This window comes from Pelophylax lessonae (genome assembly GCF_965119305.1).
Source record: "Pelophylax lessonae genome assembly, chromosome: 5".
NCBI lineage: Eukaryota > Metazoa > Chordata > Amphibia > Anura > Ranidae > Pelophylax > Pelophylax lessonae.
The window spans coordinates 198,430,312-198,444,026 of record NC_138772.1 but is presented as its reverse complement, the minus strand read 5'-3'; the positions used below and the strand labels follow the sequence as shown (position 1 = coordinate 198,444,026).

Here is a 13,715-nt window from a genome sequence, read left to right as displayed (position 1 = left end):
GCACTTTTATTGATAACGGAAGCTTCTAGCTTCCATTAGGCCTTCCCTTTGCTGCATGCAGACCCCCACAACCAACAGGCCAGGGTTGTGGGAAAGGTTATTTTCCTCATCAACATTAAAAGGTATCCCCCTATGTTGAGGGCATATGGCTTGTCCACTCCTCCTTTTCCTGGCCTGCCAGCCTGCATGCTCGGATAAGAGTCTGGTATGAATTTTTTGGAAAAAACCTAAACATTTTTTTTTGTGCGGTTCCTCCTTAAAATATAGAAATTGGGGGACCTCATGCTGTTTATTTATTTATTTTTTTGCAAGTGGTCCCTTTTTTAAATTCATATGAGACCTTGTAGGGACTGGTGTGAATCGGGGGAGGAAACCTGTGGTGTTTTTTTTTTTTTGTGGTGTGTACCCCATTAGCATCTAGGATAAGCATCTAGTATAGATAAATGTAATCTCTGGCTGCTTTGTTTACAAACAGACCAGGTACTGTCATTTTACCGGCAATTTTAACACACTTCTCACATTTCTCTGTATGTGCCGGTTCACATATCTGCGATGCGGGAACGCTGCGAATATACAGCGTGTTCCCGCATCGTACCCGCACCCCTGACAGTTCACACTGCCATATGCGATACGCTGGGGGTGTCAATTAAAAGTTAACGACACCCCCAGATCAGAGCACACATCGCAGTGCAATCTGAAAGTTCGCACAGAATCGGATCGCACTAGTGTGAGCCACCATGCGATCCGATTCTGCTGCGGACCAAAAAAGGGTCCTGTGTGAGTTAGGTGTGATTGCGGTGCAAATTCAGCCATACAAACTTTATGGCTGAATTTGCACCACACAGAGATCGCATGTAAGTTTAGGAGCAGTGCGCTCCGAATTACATGCTATCTCTGTGATCGCAGAAATGTGAACTGGCACTCAGTGTCACTGTCCCTGTAGTAAGTTGTATACATTGCAGTCCAGGGCTTTTTTTCCCAGAGCATAGGTGCTAGAACTCCTCTCTTCTGAATCAACCTTTGTTTCTGCCCCCTACCCACCTCTGAGAATCGCCCCTTGGTTACACCCCTACCCACCTCCCTGTACTGCCCCTTTTAGAGAATACAGAACCATTTTGCGCTACTAAGTAATTTGTATGAAATTTGATAGACCCCACCCCAGCAACAACAGATCCCCCCACACAACACTAGATCTCCCCAGCAACAATGGACAACCTACACAACAATGATCCCCAGCAACTATGGACCCCCCCACACACATCAATAGATCCCCCAGCAACAATGGACCCAAAACACAAAAATAGATCCCCCCCAGCAACAATGGACCCAGTGTACCAAAGTACGACCCTAGCAACAATAGGCCCCCAGCAGCCAGCATCAATAGACCCTCCACCAGCCAGCAGCAACAGACCTCTCCCTCAGCAGTAGATTCCTCCCAGCAACAACAGACCCCCACACAAAAATATAAACCCATCAGCAACAATATATTCCCCCATCAGGCAGCATTAATGGGCCCTCCAGCACACCCCAGCACACCTTGCCATAAAATACATTCAGTGCTGGAGGTGCCGGAACCATTTTCCCCCACGTTGCCACTGACAAAAAGCTCTGCATTGCACAGATGCAGTACTTCATGGGCAGGGTAATGGCACATGTTATTGAATTACTAAATTCGCTGCTCCCTGCCAAATACATTTTTTTTGCAATTTTTGGCTTTGATACATATTACCTATGGCAGTGCCCAGCCCCTATGCCATCTATTTGACAATCTCTTGCCCATTAGACTAGAAAAAGGCCAAAAATGTTTTTTAACATGCAGTTCTGATTGACTTTATTAGAGTTTTGGATGTAGCACCCAAACGTTAGTCGTATTCTCTAAACCCCATTTGTGCCAAAGCCAGATGTGTTTGGCTCATCAATAGTGCTGACATTAAGCATGCTGATAGGAAGAGAAAGCAGAGTGATATACATGCTTCCCAATGCCCAGTCATGGGCTTAGGCAAGTGCATAATAGTCTGGGCTCAGTGGAAGTGGGTTAAATGAAGCTGGACATCAGACTGAGAAGATCTATTGGTGAAAAAGAAGAAGTACTGACAGGGACAGCTCTGGATTGAAGATGTCTATGTTATCTTTTAATAGGCTATTCATTTAGCTATACAGGTGCATCTCATAAAAATAGAATATTATCAAATAGTTAATTTATTTAATTAATTCTGTTCAAAAAGTGAAACTCATATATTTTATATAGATGCGTTACACACAGAGTGATATATTTCAAGTATTTCTTTCTTTTAAATTTGATAATTATGGCTTACATCTAGTGAAAACTCAAAATTCAGTATCAGAGAAAATTAGAATATTACATAAGGCCAATAAAAAAAGGATGTTTATTACAGAAATGTTGGCTTAGTGAAAAGTATGTCCATATACAATATAGTATGCACTAAATACTTGGTCGGGGCTCCTTTTGCATATCAGTGCAGCGTGGCATAGGGGCGATTAGCCCTGTGCCACTGCTGAGATGTTATGGAAGGCTAGATTGCTTTGAGAGCGGCCTTCGGCTCGTCTGCATTGTTAGGTCTGGTGTCTCTCATCTTCTTCTTGACAATACCCCACTGATTCTCTATGGTGTTTAGGTCAGACAAGTTTGCTGGCCAATCAAGCACAGTAATACAATGATCATTAAACCAGGTATTGGTACTTTTAGCAGTGTGGGCAGGTGCCAAGTCCTGCTGGGAAATTTAATCAGCATCTCCATCAAGCTGTTCAGCAAAGGGAAGCATGACGTGCTCTAGAATTTCCAGAGAGAGGGCTGCACTGACTTTGGACTTAATAAAACACAGTGGACCAACACCAGCAGATGACATGGCTCCCCAAATCATCACAGACTGTGGAAAATGTTGCATTACATTTGAAAATCAAGGTCCCAGAGTCTAGAGGAAGAGTGGAGAGGCACAGAATTCAAGTTGCATGAGGTCCAGTGTGAAGTTTCCACAGTCAGTGATGATTTGGGGAGCCATGTCATGGGTTTTCACTGGCTGTAAGCCATAATTATCAAAATTAAAAGAAAGAAATACTTAATATATATCTCTGTGTGTAACACATGTATATAAAAAATATGAGTTTCACTTTTTGAATTTAATTACTGAAATAAATTAACTTTTACTGATATTCTAATTGTATGAGATGCCCTTGAATATGTTTGGCTGGAGTTCTGTATTGATATATTTTACTACAGGTTCCATCCAATCCATTTTATTAATGCAAAATAGCACAACAAAATTAAAACAGGAAACCTTTAAGACTTTCCTGAACAAAGTCTCCAGGCATGAAAAAGTTTTCTCTTTTCAGTTATCCTGAAAGAGAACAGCTCCCATATATTGTTTAAGTCTTTTATTATAGTCATTCTTAGGGGAAGGACCCTATTATTTAAAACAAAAATCGCAACCACTAATGCATAGTGCAGTATGTGGCAGTGTGGCTTCACATATATTTGCAAATTTATCTGAGAAAAACCTCTATTTTTTAACCCTATAATGTTAAAAAAGGTTATTTAGGTCATTTTCTGCTTGCTAGATGGAGAGTGTGCTAGGATACTCAGGAGCGAGGCTGCACAAGTGCTCCCAAAGCAAGTGGATCCCTATGGTGGGCACTCAGGTGGGGGGGGGGAAGGGGGGAGCCAAGAGCACCAGCGGGGGACCGAGGATGAGGAGGATCAGGTCTACTCTGTGTAAAACCATTGTACGGGTAAGTATCACATTTATTAAAAAACAAATATGCATTTTCAATAAAAAAAAAAAAAATTATACTTACCTAGGTGGATGCAGCATTAGTCCGATATTGCAGCAGTCCCCTGCTGCCTCTAAGACCAAGAACCAAGTGATCAAAGACCACTGATTACTCAGCTCTCAGTCTTCAGTGAGCGAAGAGCCTGTGATTGTCAGTCACTGGCTCTCTGCTCTGCCCCTCCTGCACTCACTGAACTGGAGTGGGAGGGAGCATTCAGCTCAGGCTGTCACCAGCGCACTAATAGGGTGAGCCAGCTGCCAGTCAGGCATCTGGATGGATGGATCCCGAAATCAAAGTCAGAGTCTGGACTGGTTGAATAACTTCAGCTGACAGGACATGTTATCCCGCTGTTGGCTAAATACATACAGTACTAAATGCACTCCTGTGACCCTCAGGAGAAGTAGGGCCTAAAGAGATTTGGCCCTACTTCTCCATTAACTTAGATGTCAAGATCCTATTTATATTTTGTATATCTTATTTATAGTGATTAGATTGCTTTCATCCTAAATTATTGAGATGGTTATAACACATTGAAGGTTATAAGATTGACTAACATTATGGGGCAAACTCAGATGGCTTTTTTATTTTAAGCCTGAAAGCAGAGAAGGCCTTTGATTGGTTCCTATGGCTCTACATTTTTCTAGGTATACAGTGTAGAGATCTGCTGTCCTCCATTGTCTGTAAGCGGCTCTACTGCTTAACGTTCACAGAGATTATTTATGTACATCCCTTCCTATCACTGTGTATCTGGATCAAATACCCCAGAAACTGAAAGTGGAAAGAGAGATGAGCCACATGATCTTATACGCACAAGTGCTGCTACTGCTGCTATATTTTCACTCAGACCAGAAACAGAGACTATTAGGCAAGTATTCTAATGTTCTAATAGTTAAACTGCAGCTGCCCATAGTTTTTTGAGTATGGGTCTAAAAGGTTGTGACAAACTTAACTCTGCTTTATTATTATCTCACATGCTCAGTGCCAGATAGCTAGGTCTGTGGTACTGTATGTGTGTAGTGGTCACCTTCCAGTATATTAGTACATGAACCTGTATACCGCAATAGAGTTTATATGCGGCTTCTGTTATTTTAGTTAACCCTGTCCCTTCTGATCTGTGGTTCTCTAGCTAGGTTTAGCTCAGGTCTCAGTTATCAGCATTAGCTAGAGCCAGGTTGATTGTCAGTTTGGAAACTACCAGGGACTAAAGCACAGAGTAGATAGGTTGACTCGGAATTCCAATGTCACACTAAGAAGCTCCATTCCATGCTTGTTGGACAATGGCTGGAGGGTCTCCCCATCACCGCAGATCTTGTCTTTACGCCACCTACAGCAGGACGAATACTGCATTGCAATCATCCTCAGGGGCCTCTGCAACTGAAAACTGAACTTTGCTGTAACATAATTCATCTGAAGGTATCTTTATTAAGAACTATATACACCTAGGTACATGTGTATAAATCCACCAATACTCCTGTTATGCATTTTGCTGATAATACTTGTTTGTACATTGGAGGTATGTAGTAATATTAACCTTTTCTTATATAAAGCATGTATTATTTTTATACTGGCATGCATCTATATATAACATACTTATGGGTAATGTTAAATGCTGCTTGCAGTAGTTCCTCTGCTCGCAATTACTTTTATTAGATGATTGGCTAATTTACCAGGAAAGGAATCCCCTCTTTTCACAGAGGCCCTGTCTTGCGTGGAAGCACTGCTAACTTTATTCATACTTAGCGAAGGTTCTGGTTCTCTTATTTATCTACAGGTTTAGCACAATATCCTGTTTGGTTTGGTCATTTTTCATAACCCCCCGAAAAAGAGGGCTTCAACAATAAATGAGATTTGCTAGGCAATATAGCTATTTTTAGACTTTATACATTCTTGTTTCCACCTTGTTCAGGTCTCGTGAATAAAGTGTTTCTATAATCAAAACGTTGTTTTTAATTCGGATTGAGTGGGGAAGGGTTAGTAATGCTGTCAAGTTTTTATTTTTAGGGTTGAGTTCATGCTTGAGAGAGTCACCCTCTCTTTTTCTCCTGGTGACCATTGTCACTGCAACTGAAAGCAGGGAAAAATCCAAAATTTTGAGGTGTCATTGGAACAGGACTGACGGGGAAGTCTTCCAATGGGGACCCTTTGGATTTCCCTCACTGTAGACATTTTTCCTCTTGCTTTCTGTTACATCTAAGAAATAAAAAATAGATGGGAAATCTCACAGTAAAAAAAACAATCCAGACCATGGTTTTAACCCTTCCTTACCCTATCCAAAACTTGAGTTTTGCGTGTGACATTCGTCCAATACATTCTTGCAAACTGGACACATTTTTCAAAATTTTTTCTGTAATGAATTAATTCCTATGATTGTCGGCTTCATCTAGTTGCCAAGATGCAGTATAGTTTTCTGAAAAACCTCAATGAGAAGCTATACTGCATTTTGTCCATTAGATGGAGCTGATGATCATAGCAATTAATCTATTTCAGGAAATACAGGGAAAATGTGTCCAGCCTGCACAAATGTGTGATATTCATTCAACAAATGTTTTAAAAATAAACCACTAGGTTTTGGCTTTAGATATACTTTAAATGTTATCCAGTAATTGTTTGGGTCTACTTTTGTTTGTTAACCCCTTCCCTCCAGCACTATAGCCAAAAGATGGCTACAGCGCAGGCTTAATTTGCCGAGAGGGAATACATGGATGTCCCTACGCAGGTGGCACACTCTGTGATCACTGAGTCCTTCACAGAACAGGGTAAAGGGCCAATCACAATGCCCTTTTACCACGTGATCAGCTGTGTCCAATGACAGCTGATCACGGAAGTTAGCACAAGCCGGTTATCGGCTTTTCTTTCCTCACACTGACAGAGAAAAGAAATAAAGAGAGCCGATAACTGGGTTGTGTTAAAGAGACATTGGCACTGATAATCAGGGCACTGTTTATCAGTGTCCTGATTATCAGTGCAGTCCCAACAGTGCCTGCCAGTGCTGCCAATCAGTGGCCACCAGTGCTGCCAATCAATGCCCATCAGTGCTGCCAATCAGTACCCATCAGTGCCTCCTAATCAATGTCACCAATCAGTGCCACCTATCAGTGTCCATCAGTGCCGCCTATCAGTGCCTATTAGTGCCACCTATCAGTGCCTTTCAGTGCTGCCTATCAGAGCTCATCAGTGCCACCTATCAGTGACCATCAGTGCCTCCTAATCAATGTCACCAATCAGTGCTGCTTATCACTGCCTATCAGTACCGCCTATCAGTGCCACCAATCAGTGGCCTTCAGTGCTGCCTATCAGAGCTCATCAATGCCACATATCAGTGGCCATCAGTGCCGCCTCTCAGTGCTCATTATTGCCGCCTATCAGTGCATCGTCACTCGTGCCACCCCATCAGTGCCCATCAATGCCACCTATCAGTGCCCATCAGTGTCGCCTCATCAGCGCACATCAGCGAAGGAGAAAAAAATCCTGTTTGCAAAAGTTTATAACAAACTATTAAAAATGTTTCTCATAAGCAATTGCCATATTGTTTTTTGCTTTTAGAAAAACTGTTGTCGCATTTTTTAAGTCTATTATGGCATCTCAGTGCTGCTAATTTCCTCCAGCCCACTGCAGTCTTTCCCTGTCTACATGCGTGTGCCCCAGCAGAAGTTGCATGGTATTACTCAGGGTGAGCTTCCTGATTGTGACAATAGTGAAACATGAAATGGTGCCTGCAAAATGAATGTTGACACAGCTGAGTATAGTAGCTTCTAATCTCCACTGGAAGTGAAAGTGACAATGCAGGATATCAACTGGGAAACAGAGACAGAGCGTAGTCACCCTATAACAGACAGGTATTCATTTACAAAAAGCTGTATATTTAAAAGCATTTAAAACATTGAAAATAACTTTTGAATTTATATTAAAATGTTAAAGATGATGTCATATTTTAGTTATTGGATTTAAATATACTTTAAATAAGAGCTTCCGCTGTCTCCCAGCATATCACAGTAAAAACTGTGTTAAAAATAAGCATAAACTATTTTGTCCGGTTTTGAAAAACTGGACTACTTTTAAGCTGCTCCCTCATTGTAAGAAATGTACATAAAAGAGTTAACTTTTCACTGAAAATCTTTTATTAGCTACCAGAATGTATTTTTAGTAATACTTATGATCTGAAATATGCATGTTTCTTTGAAGAGTTATTCCCTTATAACTTCCACTCAGAACTGAGTTCGATTGAGTTTAAATCTGATTGGTGGCTGAAATGAAATATTCTCAGTTCTTAGTAAAGCCATGCTCATTTATCAGACCATTAGCTCTCCTTGTAAGTCCCAAGGGATAATGGGCTTGCCTTATAAAAGGCAAATAGACTGTTCACTTTGCATGGGCAGTTCACCAGGGCTTAAATGAGGGGAAGCTCTGCTGTTTTCTTTTCCTTGCACGTGATTGGATATTCTTTGCATAGTGAACTTTAGGTTGTTCACTAAGCTCTGGGGGCATTCCCTTGCAAAGTGAACAGCTTATTTTCCCTATTAAATCAATCCTAATGTATCAACTGTCAGTGCAGAAAAACACATTTAAAAATGACACAAGGATTGGGTTTGATGTTCTAGGCTTTACATTTTTTCCCCACAGAGCATTTTTCTTACAGTTTGGAATATTCCTAAATAATATATAGTTATCAAATATTAAGCTATCAGCCATATTTACCCAATCTGTTCAGCTATCTCCTCCTCTTTCAACCTTTAGGCAATCCCTAATAACTCATCTCTTCAAGTGATTGTAAAATCTAATTTTATTTTTTTTTTTAAATAGCAAACATGTTATACTTACCTGCAAATAAAATGGGATAATATGGGATATTTTTATGGAATTTTTTTACTAGTAATGTCGGTGATCAATGATTTTTAGTGGATCTGTGATATTTCGGCGGACAAATCTGACATTGAGTGGCACTTTTTGGGAACCAGTGACACCAATACAGTGATCAGTGTTAAACAAAATGCACTGTCACTGTACTGAAGACACTGGCAGGGAAGGGGTTAACATCAGGGGCAATCAAAGGGTTAAATGTTCGCCTAGGGAGTGCTTTCTAACTGGGGAGGTGCTTTGGCTGAGAAAGGACAGAGATCTGTGTTCCTGCTTAGTAGAAACACAGTATCTCCGTCTCCCCTGCTAGCAGAACGACGACCGGCCTTTGTTTACATAGGCAGACCGCCGCTCTGCCTCTCTCGGGAACTATCGGCGGGTCCCGGCGGATATTGGGTCCACCAGACCCGCTGATTGGCTCCAGCTATGACCTGGAAGCAGGAAATGACCTACAGGTTCGTGATTTGGTGCAGAAGAGCTGCCGCCCCGTAGTATATGAACATGGGGTGGTCGGCAAGTAGTTAAAGCAACAAAATAATGATTTACTATCAAATGCGTCTCTGCAAGGTAAGGTGACTGGTACATGATGAAAGATATAAACTGGTTTGTGTTAGGCATGTTTGACAGGTCTGCATGTGGTACAAATTATAATAGCTAGTATTGTTTAAGTTATCACAAGAAAATACAGACTTTACCCAGATTTAAACTTTTGCAGTGATTCATTCTTGGTCTTTCTGGGACTATGACATCTTGTGTAAACTCCATCCACTTTATATCTAAAAAGAACAAGACATCAGTTGCCAATGAAAATAACTGCACTATGCCAAACACACCAGGAGTAATTTGAGTCTTTAAATACACCTCTTGAACTGGACAAGACGATTTCTCCACATCTGCAATATAAATACTTTTAGAAGTCTAAAATAAATCTTTCATAGGAACTTGTGTTTTTGATGGCTGCATTACATTATTGTTTTAATAACACTTTTATTTTAATAAAGTTGCATAACTATATAAATGAACCCATTACATGGTGTGTTCTTAGTTGGTCTATGGGCTGTCCAAACCAAACATAAAAAGTCATGGCCCAAACCATTTCCTTTTTAACTCGTCCAGTTATTTAAACAGGTGCTAAAGTCATTTCCTCTCATTATCACACACTTGCAACCTTACAAAAGTCGCCGTTCTAGAATTCGCAGCAGTGAACTTATAAGGATAAAAATTTCTGATGAATTTGACTCAGCTTTTTATTTTAAGAAAGAGCTACCTATATTTAAGGGCTAATTACTAAATGGTGTAACATTTATGTTTCCTTTAGTGATGCAATTTTTCTTTTTTTTATTGCTGTGAAGAAAAAGTGGAACAGTTGTCCTTAGCAACTAATCAGGATTCTTCTCAAACATGAAACAATCTGTTTGCTATGGGCAACAGTTCTGCTTTTGCTCTTGTTTAAAAAAAAAATCAGCTCTAGTGTGATTTATGTTTTACTCCACTTTTCTGGTAAACCTACTCTATACTGTGAAGCAGGACAGCAAGACAGTCATCTAAAATAATATATTTCATTGTATACAATAGCTGCCAAGCAAGAAGGAAAATGTGGACTAACATTCATAAACTTTACTTCAGAAGCTTGTGTAGGGAATTGCAGATGATTGTTATTACCTTGAAGCAATAACACGTGGAACATTAGTATTTCTCATGATCACAAGCCCTGTACTAGGATAACCAAAGAAAATAACTAATTAAAGGGTCTATGAGTTCACTGTCAGAAAAGTAGACTTTAACACGTCCATGGCTGGAGATTGTGAAGCTGAGATGCTCAGACCAAATTTTGCAGCTTCAGTATGTGTCAGTAACCTGAGAAAAAAACCCAATGACTAATCTATCAATAAGTCTAAGAACTAGAAACACACACAGATTCACATTCCTAATTCTTTGCTGTACGGGTAATTAAAGTTCTCAAAGCAAAGGACATTGTGCATAAAATCTTAAACAGGTGTAATGAGGTCAGAGCGTGGTGATGTTTTATGGTGGCTGCCATTGTTGATCGCCATCCGAACCTGTCATGGTGACCAACTGGCTTTACTATTTTCACTAATTTGGAACAGCTATACAGGTTAGGATCTGCATATTTGTTCTGGGTTTGTGATTTAGAGTATTGCTACCTTGTATCAGAACGACTGCTAGGTAACTTGCATTTTCATAAGGACATCAGCAATGGTAACATTGGTATATTTTTATTTCTTATGGTGGGATTCCTTTAAACATAACTATCAGTCTGATTAAAAACAAAAAAAAAGACAGAATAGTGCTCACCTGCATTACCATAATTAGTTGCAACTCCCATTGCAATCTATTTGTGGGATCTGTGGCTAGTTTCAGCTTGTCTTCAATACTGGGTATAAACCACTAACTTGCATTTTCATAAGGAGATCAGCAATGGTAACCTACAGTATGTAAATTTTCATAATGTTTTCCATTTTGGTGGGATTCCATTAAACATAATTATCAGTGTGGTTAACAAAATAGAGTGATGTTATGAATAAACTTTGGCGACTGCCATTGCTGATCTCAATCCGAACCTGTCACAGTGACCTATTGGCTTTATTATTTTGACTATCTTGGAACAGCTATACTTATTAGGATCTGCATGTTTGTTCTGGGTTTCAGATTTACAGTAATGCTACTGTGCATCAGAATGACTGCCAAGTAACTTACATTTTCATAAGGACATCAGCAATAGTGACATAGGTTTATTTTTATTTCTTATGGTGGGATTTATTTTTATTTCTTATGGTGGGATTCCTTTAAAACATAACTATCAGTCTGATTAGTCTGAAAAACAACAAAAAAAGACCTAATAGTGCTCACTTGCATTACCATAATCCTTAGTTGCAACTCCCATTGCAATCTATTTGTGGGATCATTGGCTAGTTTCAGCTTGTCTTCAATACTGGGTATGAACCCCATAAAAATCTAGGGGGAAGATCCAAAGGAGCTAATTGCTTGCACCACCAACCCCTCCAATCTAATTTATGTTTAACCAAATATTTTAAAAAGAAAAACAAAATAACTTATTTTTTTATTAACGTTTTTTGCTGAACTAGCTAAAACATCACCCCGACTAGATTACAGTCTACATAGAGACATCTTTAAAAGGTGGTACTCCAATCCAATCAGAATTCAGCTGCAAATTTAACCTAATTCCTACCTGGAAATGCTAAACCAGAACCTTTTCCCCCAACATTTAATATAAATCAGCTTCATAGTATTTAATATCTTAAAGAGTACAGTTCAAAAGCATTTTTTATGGAAATGTTACCTTCAGGGATGTCTGTAACAATGGCTTCAGGTGAAATGCACACCCCTCGGTCATACACTGGCAGATCGTCACACGCCAGGTTCTCTGGCCAGCTGTGGTTGTACCTCTTCATGATAGGCTCACAACCATCCTTGGCTCTTTGGCACACAGACTTGCAGGGTTTAATTGGATCATGAAGGAATTCCAGGGTGCAGATAGGTGCATACATAGCGCATAGGAAGAAATTAAGTACTGGGCTGCAGTTGATCTCCACTAGCTCCTGATATTGTTCAATAGCCAATATAGCATTCTCCTGAGTGCTGTGGTGCAGGTGGTTGGGCATTCTAGTAATATTCCAAGGCATGTCTTTACACATGGGGATCCTGACAGTTTCACAGGGGGCTGGGTGCACTCCCCTCTCCATCACCAGGACACAAAGCACAGCTGTAACCAGCAGCATGGTTGCAAAACAGCCTTGACTGCTCTGAAAGCTCTAGCTGTAGGCACTTTTTCTTTTTTCCTCTCTTAGACGTAGGACTGGCCAGGTTAATTGTGGAAGTGAGTAACTCACAGGCAACTTGATGAGAACATATAAGAGCAATGCCAGAAATTTGCTTGTGCTAAACTCTCAGTAATAGATTACAGGCTGAGAACTTTCTTCCCTCCAGCTTCCCAGACTCCACTGCAGAGAAGAGTGGACATTGTTCAACTACCTTTATAGCAGTACCACAAGTGACGTGCATCACTTCTATTTTTTAGATGGCTGCATAATTCATCTTTTTTTTCTCCTTGGCAGACACAGTTACATCATCTCTATTCCTTTAATCCCAGGGCGACATCACAAAATTTCAGTTCAATTTCCAATTAAAGTCTCCTCCTCCCAAAGTTATTTTCTCCAGAACTGCAGTGGAAAAAAAAAAAAGAAGCCACTTCCACTTCTCCCAATTTTCAGGTCTTATTAGAGCAAAGCAAAGCTTAGAAAAATAAAAAGATCCTATAATAGCAGAGGGTTTAACTTTCAAGAGTATCTGCTCTCCCCTCCCTTCTCTTTTTACAGGAGGGTGAAAGAAGCACATGTGAACCAGCTGCATTTTTCTAATTAACCACTAGAGGGCCATAATGTTGTAGCATAGAACTCTTAATATTTAAAATGTACAGTACTGTAGAGGTGCGCTTATTGAATGGCAGATAATTAATCATTTGAAGTTGCAGATTTCTTTCTAATAGTACATTTTTGAAGAGTATTTAATCGTATTTGTTGCCTGAAAGAAAAAGTTCATGTATTTTTGTTTTTACAGACACCTTAGGTTTTTAAAAACACGTAACTTTCATAAGTTACTCCTTTTGTGCAGGAGTACTGTATATTTAGCAAAGTATAACATTTTGCAAAGTTTTCTGAAATATTTCTGAATATAGATAAAAAATAACAGTTTGACATTATATTTAGAAAATAACCATATCATGCATTGGTTAGTGCAGTCTTAATCTTAGTGAGTAATTTATTTTCAAAACCTTCAATGCCCCAACAGTAAGGGCCCCCATATACTTATTTGCGTATATATTTATGCGCATTGCGTTCAAAATGAATGGGCTGCCACCTCACCTTAAAATGCCTAAAACTGTACTTTATACATAACTAATTTTTATAATATAGCAAACTACCATGTGGAGTGCTACAATGCAGGTAGGTGCCTTAGACTACCTTAATGAATTGGGTGGCATTAAAAATAAATGATTAAAAATAAATGGCACTGCACGCATGTTATGTGCA

At 39.7% G+C, this 13,715-nt stretch overlaps 1 protein-coding gene across 1 annotated transcript in view; it reads right to left on the bottom strand.

The window, feature by feature from the left end:
* SFRP4 (secreted frizzled related protein 4) overlaps nt 1-12,927 on the bottom strand; it is a 50,458-nt gene extending 37,531 nt beyond the window's left edge. Inside the window, exons 1-2 of the mRNA XM_082257482.1 lie at nt 11,966-12,927; nt 9,339-9,419 (exon numbers count right to left, since the gene is read on the bottom strand). Coding sequence (XP_082113608.1) covers nt 9,339-9,419; nt 11,966-12,404 — 520 coding nt within the window. The 5' untranslated portion in view covers nt 12,405-12,927. The remainder of the gene's footprint in view (nt 1-9,338; nt 9,420-11,965) is intronic.
* Nucleotides 12,928-13,715: the final 788 nt, after the last annotated feature.